The 24,170-nt window shown below is 44.0% G+C and overlaps 1 protein-coding gene across 3 annotated transcripts; it reads left to right on the plus strand.

The window, feature by feature from the left end:
- Positions 1 to 1,761: 1,761 nt before the first annotated feature.
- Positions 1,762 to 23,927, plus strand: LOC121304277 (choline transporter-like protein 4). Of its 3 annotated transcripts, XM_041235315.1 has the most exons (23): positions 1,762 to 1,923; positions 4,981 to 5,029; positions 5,576 to 5,649; positions 5,831 to 5,909; positions 6,810 to 6,909; positions 7,339 to 7,470; positions 9,012 to 9,072; positions 9,518 to 9,632; positions 10,421 to 10,504; positions 10,663 to 10,775; positions 11,593 to 11,715; positions 12,148 to 12,247; positions 12,426 to 12,518; positions 13,104 to 13,206; positions 13,519 to 13,775; positions 16,003 to 16,097; positions 16,653 to 16,756; positions 17,735 to 17,808; positions 18,914 to 18,984; positions 19,830 to 19,928; positions 20,778 to 20,786; positions 21,322 to 21,377; positions 23,091 to 23,927. In XM_041235315.1, exons 1-23 carry the CDS (start codon positions 1,884 to 1,886, stop codon positions 23,235 to 23,237), a joined length of 2,178 nt encoding a protein of 725 aa, XP_041091249.1. In that variant the 5' UTR covers positions 1,762 to 1,883; the 3' UTR covers positions 23,238 to 23,927. The 3 variants fall into 3 exon arrangements, with proteins under 3 accessions (XP_041091249.1, XP_041091247.1, XP_041091248.1); XM_041235313.1 differs by lacking the exons at positions 20,778 to 20,786; positions 21,322 to 21,377; positions 23,091 to 23,927 and having other exon boundaries at positions 19,830 to 20,247; XM_041235314.1 differs by lacking the exons at positions 11,593 to 11,715; positions 20,778 to 20,786; positions 21,322 to 21,377; positions 23,091 to 23,927 and having other exon boundaries at positions 19,830 to 20,247.
- The last annotated feature ends 243 nt before the right edge of the window (positions 23,928 to 24,170 follow it).

Genomic DNA, 24,170 nt, shown 5'->3' on the forward strand with positions numbered 1-24,170 from the left:
ACCAGGGGAGAGAGGGGGAGGTGGGGAGGAAACGACGAGAACGAGAGGAGGCTTGGAAGGGGAGGGATGAAGGGAGAAGGGGGGAGGGGGCGGAGGCGAGAGGAAGGGGGGGGTGGGGAGGGCCGCAAGGGAGGAAGGGGGGAGGCGAGGGGAGAGAAGAGGGGGGAGGGAGAAGGGAGGAGAAGGGAGGGGTGAAGATGAGGGGGGACGGAGAAAGGAGAGAGGGGGAGGGTGAGGGAGAGAGGGAAAGAAAGGAGGGTCCCCTTAGGAGGGAGGAAGAGAAAGAGGAGGAGGAGCGGGGACACAGAACACAGTGACCTGCACCATGAACCAGGGGAGAGAACACAGAACACAGTGACCTGCACCATGAACCAGGGGAGAGAACACAGAACACAGTGACCTGCACCATGAACCAGGGGAGAGAACACAGAACACAGTGACCTGCACCATGAACCAGGGGAGAGAACACAGAATACAGTGACCTGCACCATGAACCAGGGGAAAGAATACAGAATACAGTGACCTGCACCATGAACCAGGGGAGAGAATACAGAACACAGAATACAGAACACAGTGACCTGCACCATGAACCAGGGGAAAGAATACAGAATACAGTGACCTGCACCATGAACCAGGGGAGAGAATATAGAATACAGTGACCTGTACCATGAAGCTGAAAAACAAATCGCACACACACACACACATATATATATATATATATGATTTCCATTACATGAGAGTAGATGTTAAACTTTATGCTGATTTGAACTCGGCTCTCGCCAAGATAGGCACCAACTAAGACGTAACTTTACAGTAAACGAATGTGATCCATCTGCATCTCCATCCATTTGCGTTTCCTTCCATCTGATGCTGTAGATATCCTTCTGCCTGGTGTTGATGTTTGAAGTGTAATGCTGGCTTCAGGGATCAGCTTATTTTGCCTCCCCAGCGCAGCAGCACACACAACGGCTGCAATGCTGACTCCGGGGATCAACTACAGTGCTGTTTTCCCAGCGCATCAGCATGACAACCGTCTGGATTGAGCTAAGTAGGATACATCTCTGGGTGTTTCAAGTGGGCACCTTCCATTCTCAGTGTTTCCTTGACTAGCCCACGACACCTCAAGAGGGCTCAAGAGTGATTCTGGCGTCACAGCATCACCCCAGCTTACTTACCCATACATCAGCGTTGCTTTATTTCTATTGTGCCTGAGATCCCCATCCAGAATCATTCCCTCTCAACCACAGCCAGTTGCTGCTCCTTTCTGCTGCTTCAGATAAGTTCTTCACTGTGCAACGCAACTCTTGGCCCCTGAACCCGACGTCTCCGAGACACCGGGTTGTAGAGTGTGCCACAAACCCTCGACATCCCACCTCCACTGGGTAAACCCGGACTCTCCACCCTCGCTGTTCTGCTTCAGCAGTGCGTATAGCTATTAAATCAGTTATAAAAATGTCTGCGCGTTAATCAAACCACAATAGGGGGCTAGCTTGGTTAGAGATACAAAATAGCACACCTACAGAAGCGTCCTAGTGACAAATAGATGAATAAATAAATAGGAGATACTTTATTTTTAATTGCAGCTAACTGTTCAACCATCACGATGTGTTGAGTACAGTAGAGCTGACTGCCGCACACTGGAAACACGATTCTAGTCAATTCAAGGTGTGGATCGTTCTCGGGGGGACGCTCTGCTCCACTATCACTGGGAGGCGTGGCTCAGGTGAGCGCTCCACGGCAGGTGTAAGGTGACGTCAGCAGGCGGTGCGAAGTGGCAGGTAAACGTTGTAGAGGGAGAGATTTAGCAACACAAGCGGAAAATAACTTGTAAAACCCTGACTTGTGATTGACTTAGCAGACTGAAGACCACCTAACTCTCTAAAATGGGGAAAAAGAAAGAAAACGACAGCCCTGACCTTTACGGTAAGAAAACCCGAGATTTGAACCAAAATACACCTGTGCGATTCTCAATTAGACACGGCTTGTGTTTGCCCTGGTAAGCGTTTTGTGTATCAATGCGGCTAGTGACCGTCCTTATGCTTTCGACGTCAGGAAAGGGTGATTATTTCTTTTTTTTTTTTTTAAAAAAAGACACGTTCCTCATTTAAATGAAGACTTGAAATACAGTTTTTTAGTTTTTTATTAAATGTAGACGGTTGTGTTTGCTGTTTGGTGGAGCTGGCGGTTATTTTGTTGTTGATAATCGACTTAAAAATGGACATCAAACAAACCGAAAAAGGTGCTCGGGAGAGGCGTTTCTGATTTTAAATGAGAGGTTTGGTGCGCTGTACTCCTTGTCTTTTAAACTGTTATTTACGGGCAGACTTGACGGCAGAGAACAATCTTATTGCAAGGGCTACAATTTTATGATGTGCACATCTCCATAGCATTATGTGATCTTCCTATAAACCAGTTATTAAAATAGCTGTGTTAATCAAATCGCAATAGGGACTAAATTAAAGGGCTATCTGTCATGATAACCTTCAGTGTTTATCAATCCACTTCTGGATGAAGGCTTCCCTTGCCCGCCTTGCTCCTGAGTGTTTCTGAAGTTCATCTTCATGGAGGTCGCTTTGTATCTCCAGTCCAGCATCTCCTTGGTCCAGCGATGGTCTGTTTTGGCTACTTGTCCGGCCCTCATCTATCTATCTATCTATCTCTAACATTTTATGCTCCAAATGCGGTGACATTTTTGTGTTTATATTTTGCTGTATAAATAAATACATGACCCCCATACATGAAACCTTTTGTTTTAATTGGGTGCACATTATTATTATTATTATTATTATTATTATTATTATTATTATTATGCTTTTTTTTTTCTTTTTTTTGTAAAGCTATTTGCGTTTTCAACTCAATTGTAACGTATAAGTTAAAACAAAATACACGTTACAAATCTGTTTAATAGATTTTGTAACGTGTTTGAATAACTATATGGGTCACGGGTACGTGGGAATTTGTATGTTGCTATTGGATATCATTTTAAGGTAGAGGCAGCTCAAGAACAAATATCAGATGTGTCTTGTGTGAATATTTTAATTTGTAATGTAGTATTACTGTTTTAAAACGAAGAAGAAACTGTAAATCCGACCATGTCTTCCCTTATCTGTGCAATGCGGAGAGCTGGATAAAGTAACAAAAAAAACCAAACAAACCGGTTTCTGTGTAATTACGAGATTTAGAAATGAGGGTGATTGCAACACCAGTAAACACGAAGAGACTGAAATGCATGAGTCTGATACACGCTCCTTGCGAAAGAACAGGCTCTTTGGTAAGAGAGGTTTTGGTTCCGTGTCCGCCCTCCGCCTGTGTGTGTGTGTGTGTGTCTGTATATAACTTTAACACATTATTATACTGGTGTGAAACATTTTGAAAATCAACCACTATCGCCATTCGCGCATTTTGTGCATAGTATAGACACCCAATAAAGTTATCAAACCAGAAATAAACAACTACAACTTTTGCCTTCAGTAATTTTAAAGCTATTTCTTATTCCTTTTAGAATTGTAGTTTGTGTTTCTTTTCAGATGCAAATCGCGCCAATGACGACCTAGCCCTGAGTGGTTTTAAAAAGCAATAGACAAAAGCGGTGCTCTTATTAAAATAACCACAAAAATAAATAAATAATAATGGGAGTGAAACCAGTTTGGAGGTCTTTGTCATCACAATAGGAAAGACCAACGCACAGATTGAGGAAACTTTCCTCCGCTCTTGTTACTGAGTGTATGTCCATCTGGAACACAATTGCATGCCATTCAATTGTGGTTAAACTTGCTCTAAGATTTTCCGTGTGCACAGAGGTCATCGGCGATCTACGTTTTCATGTTCACAGATGGAAATAAGACTCCTGTTGCATAGAGGTTTTGCCCATTTCAGGTTTTACTACAAGCTTGATTAGCCTCAGTGTTTAGCTAACAAGATTAAAACCAGGAATGTATTGTTTTGCACCTCCTGACGTTAATGATGGCTCTTTATTTTGAATTCACTAACAGGGATGGGGTTTATGTAAATATGCGGCTTGAACGGATGCCTGTGTGTGCGCATATTTCCCTTTTAGAACCCTAGGGCACTCCCTGACACACAGACAGAAACCTGAGCTGTCCTTCCTTACAGTCGCGTTGTCAAGCAATACAGTAGAACCAGCTGTCTATTGTAAAGATATATTAAGTGCATCGCTCTCTGGAGGTCTGTGTTGTGTTCTGTGTAATTGTATAGAGACAGAGAGCTAGTGGGTTGTATGCACTGAGAACAGTATAGAAAAAGGCTTGATGGCACTGAAAGGCACTTTTAAGTTTGTTCCTTATAAATTTGCACGTTAGTTACTTGAAACTGTATTGCAGTGTCAAACTGAACGGGGTTGTGGGGCTCCGTCTTGAAGATTTAATGAAACTGAACTCTGAAAGAATACAGTAAAGTTCCAGTCACCAAGAAGAAATTCTATTGCCAAACCAAACAGAATTGTGGGGCGCAACCTGGAGATATAGGCCTAATTATTCCTTCTTTCCTTTTTTTCTGTCTAAGGGAATGTATTGCTATTATCTCTGCGATGCATGCCTGACTGCTCTGTCAGAGGAAACAAGCAGAGGGAGAGAGGTCTATATTTGCATGTTGACGTGTTTTCCCAATACATGGTGCACAGTATGCAAAAGTGCGTATGATTTTCTACAATGTGCCATTATGAAATAGCCGAGGTTTAAGCTGAGTGTGATTTGAATTTATAGGATGGCATTTGTACAGATGGCATTGTCACAAATGATCCCTTACTCCCACAGGAGTAAACTATTCCTGGTTTCACTATGAGTTTTTAATAAAACACACCTGTGCTTATTACCTGTATGCAGGAGCTAATGAAGCTCGTATTAAAACCAGTATTGCCACCACTGTATAAACATTTAAACATGAAAATACAAACATACTCTGTAAATCTGTGGTACAATTAATTGTGCATCTAATCAAACTAACATTCTGTTTCATTTTCAGGAGAACCTGCTAAATATGACCCGACTTTCAATGGACCACTCCACAACAGGTCTGTCTGCCTATCTAAGTCTTGTGAGACTCCGTCACTGTATGTGTGTCTGTCCTCGCATATAACTGTCTGTCTGACAGACTGTAATGTCTTTCTGTCTGTTTCTGCCCATTTCTGACTGAGTATGAAATGTGTTTGTGGCTCTGTCTTCCCATTGACTGTCTTTCTGTCTCCGTGTCCTCCAGCCTATCTGCGAATGTCCTTGTCTGTCTGTCTGTCCATGATTACCTGTCTGTTACTAGAAATGAATCCCTTAGTTTCACAATAGTTGTGTGCCATTAATTAGAGGTCACATTTTAGAAATCCACTGTTTGTCAAAATTCCATATGATGTCATCCAGTGCTTATAACATAGGGCACAGATAAAAGCTCTTTGCATTCTTTAAGTTTATATAAGAGACGCCCTACACACCACAGATTAGCGTATATAAGAGACACCCGACACACTACAGATTAACCTCCAAGTGTTTGAAGTGCTTTCATGTGTGAGAGTTTTCAGCAGTGCGAGGCTTCGTCGTGCTGACTGTGTTGTTTGTGTCTCTTTCAGGGGCTGCACTGATGTTATTTGCTGCATCTTTTTCATGATTTTCATTGGTGGATACCTGGTGGTGGGAGTTCTGGGTAAGAAACTGTGATATATATAAAACTATGGCGACTGAAACTTAGGGGGACTGTCTGAATCATGTTTGGTGCTGTATAATATTGAAACCTAAATATTGAAACTTGGTGAAACTGTGTGAATATCATGTTTGATGCCACGTATTTTGGTAATATATCTCTCTCCCCCTCCCTCCCTTCCCAGCCTGGCTGTACGGGGACCCCAGGCAGGTCATTTACCCTCGAAACTCGACTGGAGTTTTCTGTGGATTCGGACCCAATCAGTAAGAGCTGCATCTGTCTCCTCAAACCCTGTGTAGGGGACAGCCCTGTCCACAGAGCTGCACACTCATAGCCCATCAAACCCTGTGTAGGAGACAGCCCTGTCCACAGAGCTGCACACTCATAGCCCATCAAACCCTGTGTAGGAGACAGCCCTGTCCACAGAGCTGCACACTCATAGCCCATCAAACCCTGTGTGAGACAGCCCTGTCCACAGAGCTGCACACTCATAGCCCATCAAACCCTGTGTAGGAGACAGCCCTGTCCACAGAGCTGCACACTCATAGCCCATCAAACCCTGTGTAGGAGACAGCCCTGTCCACAGAGCTGCACACTCATAGCCCATCAAACCCTGTGTAGGAGACAGCCCTGTCCACAGAGCTGCACACTCATAGCCCATCAAACCCTGTGTAGGAGACAGCCCTGTCCACAGAGCTGCATAGACAGCTCATCTCCTTTTTCAAAGTGCTGTTTTAAACAAAATTCTAATAATAATACAAAATCATTTTTCAGAATCACAGTTATGTGATTACTGGTCGTATGGCTAAATTAATGACCATATTTTTTTCTTTTTGCTAATTTGTTAATTTCAGGGGCGGAAATTAGACTCGCATTGCGTAGCAGTCCGTTCCAGGTTTTAATACAAGCTTGGTTCGCCACAGTGTATAGCTAACAATCTCAGATGTGTCTTAACTGTAATAAAGCCAGGAATGGATCAAACTGCTATGCAATGGGAGTCTTATTTCCACCCCTAAAATTCTTTTTTTTTTTTTTTTTTTTTTGCAATGCAACCTTACAAATATGTCAGGGAAAAATTCACAAAAGCTTGTTTTCTGCACGGCCCAGCAGGAACACATCCTGATGCTTGCTGTGACTTGTGCTGTGTGTTGTTTTATTTTCAGAGGGAAGCCCTATGTGTTTTACTTTGATATCCTGAAATGTGCCACTGGTACCAACATCATGGCAGCTTCTCTGAACGGACTGCAGTGCCCAACGACCCAGGTCAGTCCCTCACCCCCGAGCCAGACCTGGGCAGTCTTTTCAGAAGCAGCTGTTTTTGACTCAAGTTGAATGTTATGTCAGTACCAGGAGAGACAGGGAAAAGGGGTCAATGGACACTTCTATTTGTTTAGTGAGAAGACAGACAGTAGTTTTGGACTATGAGACAGGGAAAGGTGGGTTGACTGGATCATGTCTATTGGCTGATGTTGGAAATGTGTTCTGTGCGATTCCCTGGCTTCTGAAATGACTCCTCGAGGACGATTGTGGGGGAAATGTATCAGCGTAGCGCTAATGCAACACTGATATGCTCCCTCGCAACCAGCTTTCGCGAGTCTTTTTAGAAGAAATTAACTGGAACTGTTAGTGAGCACAGCAAAAAAACAGCGAGTCAAAGAGAAAGCATTGACTGTGTGCTCCTTCCCTCCCCAGGTGTGTGTGAACGCTTGCCCCAACAGCTACTGGATTGTTCCCCTGAGTGGATATTTTCCCGGTGCGAAGCCCAAAGACGTGTTCAGCGACAAGTACTGCAGCCCAGCCATCGACCTGCAGACCACCACACTGGTCAGTCACCCGAGACCCACAGACCAATAGAGGGCCTCCACTGAAGTACGAGGCTATAGTTGCATCCAGGGTTCTGGTAGCGAGAGCAAATCTCAAGCTCTGAGATGCAATTTTACCCTAAAGTAATTCACTTCAGCCCCATTTGTTATTAGATCTCGCACTGTGTCAACGACAAAGCATTTGAAACGTTTAGATCTCGCACTGTGTGAATGACAAAGCATTCGAAACGTTTAGATCTCGCACTGTGTGAATGACAAAGCATTCGAAACGTTTAGATCTCGCACTGTGTGAATGACAAAGCATTCGAAACGTTTAGATCTCGCACTGTGTGAATGACAAAGCATTCGAAACGTTTAGATCTCGCACTGTGTGAATGACAAAGCATTCGAAACGTTTAGATCTCGCACTGTGTGAATGACAAAGCATTCGAAACGTTTAGATCTCGCACTGTGTGAATGACAAAGCATTCGAAACGTTTAGATCTCGCACTGTGTGAATGACAAAGCATTCGAAACGTTTAGATCTCGCACTGTGTGAATGACAAAGCATTTGAAACGTTTTAGCTACAACATTACATTAATTACTTCTAACATGTTTCCAAGTGTTCGGAGTGTGTTTCTTGGGCTCTCTTTGTATGACAGACACTCAGACACAGCAAAGAGTGCAAGAGAATGAAATCCGCTTTCAGCTTGATTAAAGGGCGCTGCCCAACACTTGGAAACACACATGGTAGGTTTTACCATCTGCTTAATCCTTGTAAGAATGATGGTTTAATTTACTCTGTTAACTGATGACATCCTGCAGTATTTATTCTCCTAAACATAACAAATTAAGTATAATCATGATTCAAAGGACATATGATTGGCAGACACTTCACAGAATTCAGACAGAATTTTCACCAGGGTTCACAGAGTTCATTGGTTTCAAATACAGCAGACCAGACACTTTGATACTTGAATTCTAGACGAATCAAAGTAGTGACAGTAGCTTGTAAACGATAGTCAGATCAGTATATTCCCCCTTCCACTGGGAGCCATGTTGACGTGGAGTCTGCAGGGTCCTCCCACCAGCACTGGAGGTTAGAATCTCTCCCTGCAGCTTGGCATGTACCCTATTTATGTATAAATATCACCTCCACATCCCACAGGTTATACAAACATCAAAGTTAATTGTCTCTACACCCTCATTTCATTCTGTTTCTGCCTCCTGGGTATTTTGCTTTACAGTCTTACCTGCAAAGTCTCTAAGCAAGGTGGGATTTCTGTAGAGATAGCAGTACGACTCCCATTGCATAGCAGTTTGATCCATTACTGGTTTTACTTGAGTTTTTTTTCCCCAAAGCACACTTCAGCTTCGCTCTGCTCCCTCTGCTGGAATGGAACGAATACAAAATAGATTCCAAAATGAGATCTAATTAAAAAAAAAAAAATAAATTGTGTATGTTTTTAATATGAATGAGTTATTCGACGTCTGCGCTCTGAACACGTGCTTGAACATGTATATACATATTGATCTATTTCACTTTTATCATTCCCTTTTAGACTGTGGATCAAATTCTAAGCAAAGAACTGTGTGCCAGATTTTATATTCCTTCTACTGCAGGTAAGAGGCTCACCTGAGGCATTAGCAAAGCCTGTAGAGTCCTAGTTTCTGGCACTTTCTGATTACCTGCCATAGCTGTCTTTTTATAGAAGCTAGAGCAGTGCCATCAAAAGATCAGCCACGTTGAATTAAGGAGTTTTTTGTGGGTTTTTTTGCTGGCAGTACGTTAGCTGTGCACTAGATGGGGCTGGTGCTTACTAATACAGACATATTGGCTGGTCTGGCCTATATTACACATATCTCTGGCAGGCCACTAGAACTGAAGAGCAGATCCTGAACTGGCAGTCAAAGCAACATACTTATAAAAACCCCACAGCATCTGAGTGATTGCAGTAAGAAATCCTCAGATTGATTGCAAACATTGTGAAAGGGTAAGCGGGCAGTAGAAGAGAACCAAGTTATTTAAATGCTAACTTGCTCTTTTTGTCCCTGTGTTGTTTCTCAGTTTTTAATCGGTGCATCCCCAATATCGTTAACTTGCCGAGCATCCCTTCTAATTTCACCTTACCTGGGTCTGCGACTGTCAACGACACTGCCAGCTCCATTACAAATGCCACCAGGTGAGTCTGCGCTGCGCAGAGCTGTGTGAGAGATCAGTGCTGCTCTATCACTTCAAACTGACAGAGATTGAAGAACATGGATCATTCTCTCCCCCGCTCCTGTTATGTTATCTGGTGTGCGATTCTTGTGGTACTTTAATATCAGGACTAGGTCCCCAGTGGGATCTATTAGCAGCAACTACATTTATAATTAGGTTTGCCTCTTTTCAGTTTGAATCGTTAAATGTCAAATTCCCCAAAAATCACAGTTCGACTGAAATATTGCATAAGGGATTCAAGAGCGAGAAAATTCCATTCAGCCTACCTATTCTCGCTCATTTAATGCAAGATCAATCAACACGCAGGAGAGGAGAAACAACCCTCCCTGACCAGGTTAGTAGAGGAAACGAAACCTCTGGAAATCCGCGGCTAGACGGACCGTCCTTCCTCCAGACGGCTAGCTAAAGGTCTCATTATGGTCACAGGGAGGGTTATACGGAATTGTTCATCTATTCTTGAAGGATCCGTCTGCTTCAACAGCTGTGTCCGGCAGCCTGTTCCAATGGGTCACCACCCTTTCTGTGAAAAAGCTCCTTCTCTTCTCTGTTCTGAATATGCCTTTCTTCAGTATCCCCTGAAACTTTGATAAAACAACTCTAATCCCTAGCTAGTGTAATATGTCAAGTTCCACAGCAAAACAGTCATGCATTGTTGTATCAGCGTTGTGTTTTTTAATGCAGCCAAGTTAATAAGAAATCTGCGTGTATCTCCATCTCCAATCCATCTTTGTTTGTGTTGGTTATTTCCAGTGATCTCTTTATGGGGTTCAATGCTAAAGCCTTGGGGGTGAAGATTTTCGAAGACTTCACCAAATCCTGGTATTGGATTCTAATGTAAGTGTTTACACGGAAGAAACTAAAATCAATTATTTTGATAGTGCCGCCTATCTGCAGGGTGGGGGTGTCAGGATGTGGGGTCCTTGTTCCTCTCCTCCATCTCTCTCTCTCTCTCAATGATGATTGTAATCCTGTGCCTCTCTCCTCTCTCTCAGTGGTCTGCTGATCGCGATGCTGGCCAGTCTGCTGTTCCTGTTGCTGCTGCGCTTTATCGCTGGAGTCATGGTGTGGCTTCTCATTCTCGGAGTGATTGGAGTCATTGGCTACGGTAGGTGACAGAAGAAGTGACGTGAATTAGTGCTTTATTTGAAGGTTACAAACGAGAGGAGGCCATTCGACCCATCTTACTTATTGATCCCAGAAACTCATCAAGCAGCTTCTTGAAGGATCTCACTGTGTAGAGTAATAACAGAATGGCAGACCTCCATTGCAGAGCAAAGTAAACCCAGCATGTTGTGATAAAGCCTTGGCATCTTGCTGCTGTTTGATCACTGAACCCCCTTCTGGAATTAGCTTCTATTGAGTTTGGAGGTCAGCTTGGATCCTGATCTGTCATTTCAGACTGAAGTATCTTCTTACCATTTTGTGAAATATAGCCAGACTTAGACCAATTATATTTCTGTATCTGATGCCAAGAAAAACAGCTTTCTTATCTGCTTTTGTATTATTATGTGTATAGTGTTATTTAAATGGTCTGACTGTTTGTGTGACACGCTATACAAATGTATTGTGGTTTGTTCTTTTTTTCCTGCTCTGTACTGTACAGTGTTTTGCGATACTTTTGTATAAAAGCGCTATATAAATGCAATAAATACATTCGAGTTCAGCCAGCTCAGCTGGACTTAAAGTGATTTGTAGTTCACAGAATAACTGTACAAAATCCGAAAAGATTACTGTACTTGATTAAAGCTGTGTTTGTTTGGTTGCTTGCTTACCATGCACGTCCTTGATACCTGAACACTGGGGTTAATCAACCTCATAGTAAAGCCTCGAATGGATCAAACTGCTGTGCAGTATGAGTCTTGCTTCCATCCTTGTATGCAGCTAATCAAAGTGGAAAACTGGGATTATTTTGTTCGTTTCAGGCATCTGGCACTGCTACTGGGAGTACTCCAATTACAAAGCGAGTAATGCCTCCATATCGGCTGTGGGCTTCACCTCGGACCTCTCTGTCTTACTGCGGGTTCAAGAGACCTGGTTGGCTTTCTGTAAGTATGAGGAGCTGAGGAGAGGCTGGGTTAGAAGCAATCAAGCAGACAGACGTTTCAGCTGGTCCCGTCAGTGTATTAAACAACAATATATTCAGCCTGAAAAAAGAAACAAGGACCAGGGGTCACAAATGGAGTTTAGAAAAAGGGGCATTCAAAACAGAAAATAGGAGACACTTTTTTACACAGAGGATTGTGAGGGTCTGGAATCAACTCCCCAGTAATGTTGTTGAAGCTGACACCCTGGGATCCTTCAAGAAGCTGCTTGATGAGATTTTGGGATCAATAAGCTACTAACAACCAAACGAGCAAGATGGGCCGAATGGCCTCCTCTCGTTTGTAAACTTTCTTATGTTCTTATGTTCATATGCAAGCATATTTTATTTCAGGAGAATGACACGACATGATTCTCTCTCTCTCTCTCTCTCTCAGTGATCATCCTGGCTGTGTTTGAAGTGATTCTGCTCCTGAGTCTAATCTTTCTGAGGAAACGGATTCTCATTGCAATCGCACTAATCAAGGAAGCCAGCAGGTTAGTTTCTGTGTGTCTGTCTGTCTGCCTGCCTGTGTGTCTGTGCATTAAGCCACGTTGTCTGGGTGATTGCAGTACAGAGCACTCGGAATGTTTGCAAACACTATTAAAAGGTGAAAGTAAAGTAAACTCTGATGTGATTTGATACTACGTGCTGTTTTAATGTTTTGTGTTTCAGAGCAATCGGTCACATTATGTGCGCGCTGCTGTATCCCCTGGTCACCTTCGTCCTGCTGGTTATCTGTGTGGCTTACTGGGGCATCACTGCGCTGTATCCTTTCACCAGACTGGGATCCAAACTGACTTTTTACTGACTTTGTATTTCAGTGATTCACTCCTACTCCTGGTTCATATTAACATTTAACCCACAGTGCTGCATGGCCTCCACAACTCGCATGCATGGAATCTAAGGGCATCTCTTCACACCCTTTGTGCCGAACATGAGCACCAACATGGTTAGTTTGCCACTACACCACTGTACCATTAACCTGCCCCCGCCCTCCACTCTGCCCCCTAGTGGATGTGAATACAATAAAATAAAAACCTCAAAGAAAAAAACGTATTTCTTCATCTGCTAAGGGGCAGAGTGTTGCAGGGAGGGGAGGGGAGGTTAATAGTGGTTCCACTCCTGGCTTCCTGATCGAGTTTAGACGTGATTCTGAGAGCTTTGTTGAGGACACAGTGGTGCTTTAAACCACCTTTGCAGTGTCAGATGTTTTGTGCGGTTCGTGTTTTGCTATGAGCTCGTGTTTGTCAGAGCTGCGTCAGTGAGAATGGCTGGATACTCGCACTAGGGAAGGTTTCATGTACGAGTCTCTCTGTCGATCAGGTTCAGTCCTTGACAGGCTCACTGCAGATACCTGGCAACGTCGGGGATGCCTCTGTACCGAGTGATGGCACTTAACCAAACTCTGCCAAACTGTGCAAGCATCAACGGAACTGAGTCCTGTGATCCATCGGTAATATTGCCTGTGTGTGTGTGTGAATAAGAGGAGTCAAGAATCAATAATCACAGATTTTTATTTATATTCCAGGGCTGGAAATAAGACTCCCTTTGCATAGCCATTTGATCCATTCCTGGTTTTACTGCTTCTTATCTCCCTTTGACCAAGAGAAAGGGGGACGAGTAAGAGTCTTATTTCCATCCCTGGTCTGTGTCTGTCACGTGTGTGAGTGAGTAATACCAAACATCAGTAATCCCATTGTTTTTCCCACACACGCATTTCTCTCTCGTCAGTATGGAGGCTGACCCCCGTGTCTTGTGTTGTCAGAGCTTCAATGCGTCCTCGTCCCCCTGCGAGTCGGCGCGCTGCATGTTCTTCAAGTACAACGAGGAGGGCCTGTTCCAGCAGAACCTCTTCAACCTGCAGATCTACAACGTGCTGGGCTTCCTGTGGTGCATGAACTTTGTCCTCGCCCTGGGCCAGTGCACCATGGCTGGGGCATTCGCCTCCTACTACTGGGCTTTCAACAAGCCCGGGGACCTGCCCTACTTCCCCGTGGCCAGCAGCTTCATCCGCACTTTGCGGTGAGCTAATCCACTGGCCAGCTAAGCTGCTAGTCCATGCATTCAGCTAGTCCACTACTCTGCTAATAGGCTAGTCCATGCATTCAGCTAGTCCACTACTCTGCTAATAGGCTAGTCCATGCATTCAGCTAGTCCACTACTCTGCTAATAGGCTAGTCCATGCATTCAGCTAGTCCACTACTCTGCTAATAGGCTGGTCGATGCATTCAGCTAGTTCACTACTCTGCTAATAGGCTAGTCCATGCATTCAGCTAGTTCACTACTCTGCTAATAGGCTAGTCCATGCATTCAGCTAGTCCACTACTCTGCTAATAGGCTAGTCCATGCATTCAGCTAGTCCACTACTCTGCTAATAGGCTAGTCCATGCATTCAGCTAGTCCACTACTCTGCTAATAGGCTAGTCCATGCATTCAGCTAGTCCACTACTCTGCTAATAGGCTAGTCCATGCATTCAGCTAGTCCACTACTCTGCTAATAGGCTAGTCCATGCATTCAGCTAGTCCACTACTCTGCTAATAGGCTAGTCCATGCATTCAGCTAGTCCACTACTCTGCTAATAGGCTGGTCCATGCATTCAGCTAGTCCACTACTCTGCTAATAGGCTAGTCCATGCATTCAGCTAGTCCACTACCCTGCTAATAGGCTAGTCCATGCATTCAGCTAGTCCACTACTCTGCTAATAGGCTAGTCCATGCATTCAGCTAGTCCACTACTCTGCTAATAGGCTAGTCCATGCATTCAGCTAGTTCACTACTCTGCTAATAAGCTAGTCCATGCATTCAGCTAGTCCACTACCCTGCTAATAGGCTAGTCCATGCATTCAGCTAGTCCACTACTCTGCTAATAGGCTAGTCCATGCATTCAGCTAGTCCACTACTCTGCTAATAGGCTAGTCCATGCATTCAGCTAGTCCACTACTCTGCTAATAGGCTAGTCCATGCATTCAGCTAGTCCACTACTCTGCTAATAGGCTAGTCCATGCATTCAGCTAGTCCACTACTCTGCTAATAGGCTAGTCCATGCATTCAGCTAGTCCACTACTCTGCTAATAGGCTAGTCCATGCATTCAGCTAGTCCACTACTCTGCTAATAGGCTAGTCCATGCATTCAGCTAGTCCACTACTCTGCTAATAGGCTAGTCCGTGCATTCAGCTAGTCCACTACTCTGCTAATAGGCTAGTCCATGCATTCAGCTAGTCCACTACTCTGCTAATAGGCTAGTCCATGCATTCAGCTAGTCCACTACTCTGCTAATAGGCTAGTCCATGCATTCAGCTAGTCCACTACTCTGCTAATAGGCTAGTCCATGCATTCAGCTAGTCCACTACTCTGCTAATAGGCTAGTCCATGCATTCAGCTAGTCCACTACTCTGCTAATAGGCTAGTCCATGCATTCAGCTAGTCCACTACTCTGCTAATAATCTAGTCCATGCATTCAGCTAGTCCACTACTCTGCTAATAGGCTAGTCCATGCATTCAGCTAGTCCACTACTCTGCTAATAGGCTAGTCAGCTAGTCTGTTAGCCAGCTGGTCACACGTTAAAACTCTGGCAAAAGTAGGACAAGCACTTGCTCTATTGAATGCCCATTCCAAATTTCATCACAGCTGATTAAGCGAAATGTTAGTGATGCTAATGAGCTTGCAAAATGTATTTTAACCCCACCCTTAATCAAAGGTATTAACAGCGTTCAACAGCAGGTTTTTCATGGTTATCCTGGTGGAACTTCTCCTTGTTAACAATGTTTTTGCTGAGGTTTTAAAATTCGTTTTCTTACTTCTGCCATTTCCACTGAGCATTGTATGCTGCCTGCCCCCTCATCTCAGTCTCTGTGCTAAAAACCGAACCTGTGGTTTCATGATGCACCATTGAAGTTCATTTAATTGTCATTTTTTTGTGAGAAATTTCCGGCTTTAAGCATAACTGTTTTTTAACTAAGTTTTTTTTTTTTTATAATAGATTTTATCCTGCGTAGCTTTGGTTCTGTGCTGTGTATCGTCGAGTAGATGGGAACTGGTCTTCAAAGGTATCTTGAAGGCTCACCTCTTAGCAATTGAGTTAAACTAAAGCAACAAACCACTGTAATGCTCTTCCTGTCCGTTCAGGAGCTGTGTTATCGTCAGTAGATGGAACTGGTTCTTCAGTACCTGAAACTCACTCTAGCCATGCTAAACATAAGCAAACCACTGTACTGACTCTCTCTCTCTCTCTCTCTCTGTCCCCCCAGGTATCACGTTGGTTCTCTGGCGTTCGGCTCACTCATTTTGACCATCGTCCAGTTCATCCGCATCATTCTGGAGTATCTTGACCACAAGTTCAAAGGTGAGGCTTACAGCTAATCGTGTGTCTTCCCAAGATCGATGCCACTGTGCATTGCAAACCCATTACAAGAGGTAAGAGAATGGATTTTAAAGATGGTTAGCACTCCTTTAGAGGGGCCAGTGATGATGTTAATAAAGGTAACAAGAGGAAATTGAAGGGGTTTTAAAACTGGTTAGCGCTCCTTTTAAAGAGAGACAGTGATAATGTTTCTAGTGCTCATATGAGGTAAGGAAATTGATTTTTCGACTTTGAATGGGAAGAAGTAATGATGGTATTAAAGCTATTAAGAGATAAGCACCACTATTTAGCAGTAACAGTGATATCACGGTGAGTGTTTTATAAGTATTGATGGTGTGTTTAAGATTTGTAAAGCCTGGTTAAGGACCCAGTTAACTCGCACTGATAATGGTAGTAAAGCTGATAGGAGATAACGTGGTTAATGTTGCTCTTTTTGTTTCTTTCATTTTATGCATCCTCTTTTCATTTTTTCTGATTCTTTTCCTCAATTTGTCATTCTTTTTTTTTCTTCGCTCCTCTCCTCGTCTCGTCTCGCAGCTGCTCAGAACCCCTGCATTCGCTTTATCATGTGCTGTCTGAAGTGCTGCTTCTGGTGTCTGGAGAAATTCATCAAGTTCCTCAACAGAAACGCCTACATCATGGTGAGAGAGTGCGCAGCCATTGCAAACATCCTTCAAAAGACAAGGGATGGCAGAACTGTTTAAACGGGTTTCCCATCAGGGTCATTTTAATCCATCAAGCACATCGTCCCCTTACGCTGCCAGCGTTCTGAACGGTTCTGATTGGCGTGACTCAATCACGCTGCCAGCGTTCTGAACGGTTCTGATTGACGTGACTCAATCACGCTGCCAGCGTTCTGAACGGTTCTGATTGACGTGACTCAATCAGGTTGCCAGCGTTCTGAACGGTTCTGATTGGCGTGACTCAATCACGCTGCCAGCGTTCTGAACGGTTCTGATTGGCGTGACTCAATCACGCTGCCAGCGTTCTGAGCGGTTCTGATTGGCGTGACTCAATCACGCTGCCAGCGTTCTGAACGGTTCTGATTGACGTGACCAATCAGGTTGCCAGTGTTCTGAACGGTTCTTGTTGACGTCACTCAATCACGCTGCAGCGTTCTGAACGGTTCTGATTGACGTGACTCAATCAGGTTGCCAGCGTTCTGAACGGTTCTTGCTGACGTGACTCAGTCACGCTGCCAGCGTTCTGAACGGTCCTTGCTGTCTGAACTCATTGTGTTATTTTTTGATAAGTCTGTTTGATGGCGTTCAGGAGCTGCTCTTCAGTTCTAGTTGCCTGTCAGCTCAGCCACAGTGTCTTTACACAAGTAAGAGTCAGCGCCATCCAGTGGTCTGCCACTTTGGGTCAAGTTTCCTTTCTATTTACTGGTAGTGCACTAGCTGGTGCTTACTAATATGATTTAGCCTATATTATATACATCTGTGGCAGACAACTAGAACTGAACGCTGTCAAAGATTTTTAAAAGAAACCCACAGAAGTCATTTGATGCTAATTTATTTTTTAAAAAGTTATTTTAGATTATGCATCCCCCCCCCCCCCCCCCCACCAAAAGTTGACTTGTCTTCTAAAGAGAATTAAACCGAAAGGACACGATTGAGATCGCAATTTACGGCAAGAACTTCTGCACCTCTGCTAAAAACGCTTTCTGCCTGTTAATGAGGAACATTGTCAGGTGAGCCAGGGCCCTCTTAAACACAGAGTACAAGCAATTCCACCCTCCCAGCGCCTTCACTAGCTCTCCTCCGAGCCAGGGCCCTCTTAAACACAGAGTACAAGCAATTCCACCCTCCCAGCGCCTTCACTAGCTCTCCTCCGAGCCAGGGCCCTCTTAAACACAGAGTACAAGCAATTCCACCCTCCCAGCGCCTTCACTAGCTCTCCTCCGAGCCAGGGCCCTCTGAAACACAGAGTACAAGCAATTCCACCCTCCCAGCGCCTTCACTAGCTCTCCTCCGAGCCAGGGCCCTCTGAAACACAGAGTACAAGCAATTCCACCCTCCCAGCGCCTTCACTAGCTCTCCTCCGAGCCAGGGCCCTCTTAAACACAGAGTACAAGCAATTCCACCCTCCCAGCGCCTTCACTAGCTCTCCTCCGAGCCAGGGCCCTCTTAAACACAGAGTACAAGCAATTCCACCCTCCCAGCGCCTTCACTAGCTCTCCTCTGAGCCAGGGCCCTCTGGAATTGTAGTTCAAGATCACCAGACTAAACTGGACTAGAATTACTGGACTAGAATTACATTGGAATTGTAGTTTGGGTCAGTGCAATGCTGTCAGGCTGCACAGCAATCCATGTGATCTCTTTAGAAACACACCCTACTTCTATCTGAACACCTGGGGGCCAGTTTAGATCTCGTTGGGAGTTTAAAATCTCGCGAGATGTTGTAGCCACAGATGTGTAAGTTAACTGCAGTGGCTCATCTGAGGATTATTATACATTTGAATTTGTTTGTAATTTGTAAGAGAATTTAGGTTTACGTCAGTAGTCTAATAATTAACCCTATTTCTTGATCAGACTGGGCTTGTTCTAACTGAAGTTACATACGTTGTTTGTTTTGTACATGGTGGGACAAATTAACTTTCCTCCTCCTGTAACTGCAGTTTGAGATCACTAGACTGTACTAGAATTACATTGGAACTGCAGCTCGAGATTCCTCGACTAGTTTGTATTCTATTGTATCTGTTGGACAGATGATAGTGAGATGGCAGTCTTGAAAGGAACCTCATTTGAATAGGAGTTGGGGAACTGTTTCCCTGATGCACTCTGTTTGTCTTGCAGGGTGGTGGTGCTGGATAAAGTGACGGACCTGCTGCTGCTGTTTGGAAAATTAATGGTGGTTGGGGGAGTGGGTAAGAGGAGAGGAGAGAGGGGGGGACAGAGGAGATGGGAGAGAGGGAGGGAGAGATGGGAGGAGGGAGAGAGAGGAGGGGAGAGGAGGGGAGAGGAGAGAGAAGAGGAGAGGGGAGAGAGGGGAGGCTATCTCAGGGGACTCTTCCCCTTCCTAAGATCTCTCTAGAGAGAGAGGGAGAGAGGGGCGAGAGGATGGGGGAAGAGGGCGAGTGGAGATCTCCTCTCCCTCTCCCTCTCTTCTCCTCCTCTCTATCTCCCTCTCCAAACTCTCGAGCTTCCCCCGTCTCCCCTCTCCACGTCTAGCCCTCTTCCCCCCTAGGGAGATCCCTCTCCGATCTTCTCCTTCTGGAAGAGGCTCTTCCCTCTTCCCTCTCCCCCGCGACTCTGTCTCTCTCTCCCTCTCCCTTCCCCTCACTCTACCACAGAGGCTTACTACTTACTCGAGTCCCCTCCCTACTCGGACCGGCTGACTCTCCCCCCCTTTTCCTCGCTCCCGTCTGGGTCACACGATGGCCACCTTCCTTCTCTTACTACTAATCACCGGGTTACGCCTGGCGTTCTTCTTCTTCTCCTCCTCTCTTCCTTGACAGACATCTTGTCCGGGCACCCGGTTCCCCACTTATAGGGGGGAGATGAGAGGGGGGAATCTAACAGACCTGTCAGTAGAAACAGGGAAGCTGTGAGGTGGGTGTAGAAGAGGGAGGGGTAGAGGAGAGGGTAGGGTAACAGGAGGGGGGTTAGTGAGTAAGGAAAGGGGGAGTGGGTGAGAGAGCCGGAGTGGACAGAGAAAAGGGGGAGATTGAGGGATAATAGCTGTCTATATTGTTTGTTTATTTATTTTCAGGAGTCCTGGCGTTCTTTTTCTTCTCTGGTAGAATTGAAATGCCGAGCGAAACATTCAATGCAAGGTCACTGAACTACTATTGGGTGCAGATTATAGTGAGTACTGCCAATCAAACCCAGGCTCCTCCAACTGAGACCGCTGGACTGGAATTACATTGGAATTGTAGTTCAAGATCACCAGACTAAACTGGACTGGAATTACATTGGAATTGTAGTTCAAGATCACCAGACTAAACTGGACTGGAATTACATTGGAATTGTAGTTTGAGATCACTAGACTGGACTGGAATTACACTGTAACTGCAGTTTAAGATTTACTAGACTGGACTGGAATTACATTGGAACTGCAGTTCAAGATTACTAGACTGCAAACAGATGCATACAGCAGTGTGTATATTCAAGTACCTTTATATCTTTGGATGATAGGTATGTCCACACACCATATTGTATTCATGGAAATATACTAACCTACTATTTGGCTGACATATATATATTTTCCCAAATGATATATATATATATATATATATTTTTTTTTTTTGTTCCTGGGTAGTAAGTGTTATTTCCTAATTGCTTATGCCTCAAAAGTATAGAAAATGGCTATTATTCCCCACAAACTTTGCTTTTGTGACCAGGACAGTGATATTTCAAAATATCACTATTTCCAATAGAAGTGAGTAGTTTTTTTTTTGTTTTTTTCGAGATTTACTTTTTTTATTTTTTATTATTTTTGTTCTCTAAATAGAATACTATAGGCCAAATTCTTATTGTATTAGGTCTTTGTGAAAAAATAGACCTGATAACCAAAGTTGTTATAAGTTGCTGAATGATATAGTGTGTAAAGCACATTTTGCTAAAATTTTCTTCTAGTGGTACACTGCAGTGGGGTTGGCTCAGTTTCAATGTATATACAATTAAACCCTAAGATATTGTTGTCTTTTTTTTTTTGTAGTCATTTTTGTATTTTTTTTTGTTTTTTTTTTTTTTTTTAATTTGTTTTTTTATTTTTTTTTTTTGTTTTTTTTTTATTCATTTTTTTTTTTTTTTCTGACTTTTTATGTGAACGAAAAGACACACATTTGCCCGTTTTCCCATTGGAAATAGTGATATTTTGAAACTATCACTGTCCTGGTCACAAAAGCAAAGTTTGTGGGGAATAATAGCCATTTTCTATACTTTTGAGGCATAAGCAATTAGGAAATAACACTTACTACCCAGGAACCAAAAACTGTGGTACAAATGAATCTCACATTACGTAACTTCAGACACATTTCAAAAACAAGGTAACTAATCCCTCCCTTTCTCTTCGGCTCCCCTCTCTTCTGTCTCACCAACACCCCAGGATTGATAGATCCTCTCTTAGCATGTTTGCCCAAGAAGACAGTGTCTCTGCGGTTGTTCGCCCAACATGGCCGTACAGATTTCCCTATTCTAAGCCTGTTCTCCGAATCAAGGGACACCAAGACACTGTTGTAGTGGATCCCTCTACCTCTCTCGCCCTCACCTGTTATCTTCTGGTTTTGAACAAATTTTCTTCTCAATGTATCACATAGTGCGGTCTAGGCATACAGCATACCCCTTCCTAGACGTGATCACCTTGATCTACATGTGCAAATAGTAGTACCATATTGACTTGTACAAACCATCGAACGTGTAGTTCTGTACAGGGTTTTATATTAGTGTTATACAGTGTGGTCCTGCCAGCATTGCCCTGTGTACAGCACAGCATCTGCCCAGCACCTGTACAGGGTTTTTGATATTAGTGTGACCTACAACGTGTGGTCATGGATAGCAATCTCGAAATTGTGTACACCCAACAGACCCCTCCTATCATCCTCTCTGCACAGCACGTTTGACAATTGAGGCTCAGGCCAATGCCTCCTAACTACACACAGAATTAATCTTCATTGAATATTCACTGGGAAGGAACGTACAAAGATAGCACACTAGTAGGGACAGAATGTCAGATGTTATCGTTTCCCTGGCTGCTGAACCATGCAAACCTATGTGGGCACGAACGCACAGACCGATTACTTAACCAGGGTGATCTGTCGAAAGTTTTTCATTGAATGTCAATACTGGCCATTTGGCAGTTGCTTTTTACAGTTTTTATGGATGAAACCTAAGTTCAGGGAGAGTATGGGATATACTGTAGGCAGAACAGCAAGGCAAACAGTTACCAGAATGTTCATGACGTCCCTCTCGTAAATCTCTGCAAAATTTCTTCCATGTCTCAGTTATCGTACGTGCTGAAAGAAGAATTGATTACGTCTTCCGTTTCTAGGTTACTTAGTATAAGTCTGAAATGTAAGCTTCAGCATCAAGTCTTCTAAATCCCAGCAGCCCTCTCTAGTCTCCCCCTCTCCCTCTCTCCCTCTCTCCCTCTCTCCTCCCTCTCTCTCTCTCTCTCTCCTTCTCCTCTCCCTCTCGACTCTCTCTTGGGCTAACCGTCTATCTCATAGAGCCGGCGCGAAAAACTGTTAATATCTCCTCTCTATCATGGTGCACCCTATAAATTAGAAGCCTCTCAGGGCAGCCCTCTCACTACTATCTCCACTCTTCAGAGCGGGGTAGTTTTTAGGTTCACACAAGTGCAGTCACGCTGATAGCTAGGAGATTAAATGTTTCCACAGGAGTAGTCAATTTCCATACGCTTAGTCCCTAGTTAGAGTTCTTTGCTAAAAAAAAGAGACAAAACTTTTTTTATGTTAATTTTTAGCTTTTTTTTTTAATTATTTACAGAGAGAACTGACCGAAATGAACAGCCTTAGGGAGTCTAACAGAGGGTAAAAGTCTCTGAGAGAGCGAGCGCAGAAGAGCGGATACGACAGAGAGCGACAGATGGGCCTTCGTTGCAGAAAGAGGTCCATCCCCTATCTCTACCCCTTCCACCTCTTGAGAGAAAATAGATGAGCGAAAGCAGAGCGGAAAGCGACGACCAAGAGAGGCGATCAACACGAACGAGAACATGAGAGGGGTATCAAGGCAGACTTAAAGACAGAACCTCCGTAGCTCAGAGGACCTGACAGGCGATTCAGGAAGATCTCTCTATCCTACTCTCTCTCTCTCCTCCCTCTCCCTCTCTCTCTCTCTCTCCTCTCTCTATCCTCTCCTCTCCCTCTCTCTCTCCTCTCCTCTCCTCTCCCTCTCTCTCTCTCTCTCTCTCTCCCTCTCTCTCCCTAAGGAGGAGGAGCGAGAGAGAGAGGGGAGGGAGGAGTAGCTTCCTTGTGAACGGATGGACGCTAGCTAACAGAAAACCCGGTAGGGAAAGGATCCCTCCTCTCTCTCTCTCTGCACAGTGGAGGATTTGGAGCGTAACGATGGTTCTCAGGAGAAGCCCTACTACATGCCCAAATCTCTCATGAAGATCCTGAACAAGAAGAACAAGCAACCCAAAGAGTCCAAAAACTAGTGAGGATGCATTCGCACTCACACTCGCTTCCCGAGTCCTCGCTCAGCCCTGAACACCAGCAAACGCACCGCTTGCCTTTTAAACACACAGACCGATCTTCAGAGGGGAAATCGCTTTCAGAAAAGTTGGACGCATCCTAAGGGAAAGGAATTGCTCATTTTGTACCGGGCAGTTTTATAGTTATTGCTAAGTTTTAGTCGGCTAACTACTTATCCTGGTCAAGAGAGTATGTAGCTTCACATTTCATTTTCTTAGTCTTTATCGTTCCGCGTGCTTCTTTATAGCAATCAAATACTGCGTTTGGTTTTTTTGTCTTAAGTCTGTGCTGGAGTTGCTGTTCAGTTCTAGTTTTCTGCCATAGACGTCTGTAATGTAGGCTTGATCAGTCTTACAGAAATAAGAGCTAGCGCCATCTAGTGCTCTGCCCTTACAGTATTTGAGTACCTGCAATAAGAAGCACTTGCAAACATCATAAAGAAGGGGGGGGGGGGGGGCAGTGAAAATGAAAATGGATAAATTAGAAGCTACGTGGTCTTTAGATACAGTAGAAGTACACAGAGCTTGCATGCCAATACACTGGTAGTGTAATACCTGGTAGTTTTAGTTCAACACAATGGTCTGATTTCTTTCTGAAAATTTCAAGACAAGCATTTCCTCAGTCCTTTTTTTTTTTTTTTTTTTTTAATCAGATGTTTAAAAAAAAACGATTGACACTGATTTTTTTTGATTTTTTTTTTTTTTTTTTTTTTTTTTTTTTTTTAAATGACTCACACAAAACTTGTACAGCACAGTGCTAACATACAGAAATGAAGCTATAGCAAACATGGAACGTCATTCTAAAACACGCGGTGCTACGCCAAGTTCTCGGTTTGCTTGCCTTCGTTTCAGGTAGGCTGTTAATGCTTTATTTCCTGGGTCAACTTAAAAGTGTCT

This window comes from Polyodon spathula, chromosome 37 (genome assembly GCF_017654505.1).
Source record: "Polyodon spathula isolate WHYD16114869_AA chromosome 37, ASM1765450v1, whole genome shotgun sequence".
NCBI classification, from domain to species: Eukaryota; Metazoa; Chordata; class Actinopteri; order Acipenseriformes; family Polyodontidae; genus Polyodon; species Polyodon spathula.

Coding starts and splice junctions, on each gene's coding strand:
- LOC121304277 (XM_041235315.1), top strand. CDS start 1,884: ATGGGGAAAAAGAAAGAAAACGACAGCCCTGACCTTTACG. Junction 5,910..6,809: donor TGTGGATTCGGACCCAATCA/GTAAGAGCTGCA, acceptor TTTTATTTTCAG/AGGGAAGCCCTATGTGTTTT. Junction 21,378..23,090: donor TCTTCTCAATGTATCACATA/GTGCGGTCTAGG, acceptor AAAACCCGGTAG/GGAAAGGATCCCTCCTCTCT.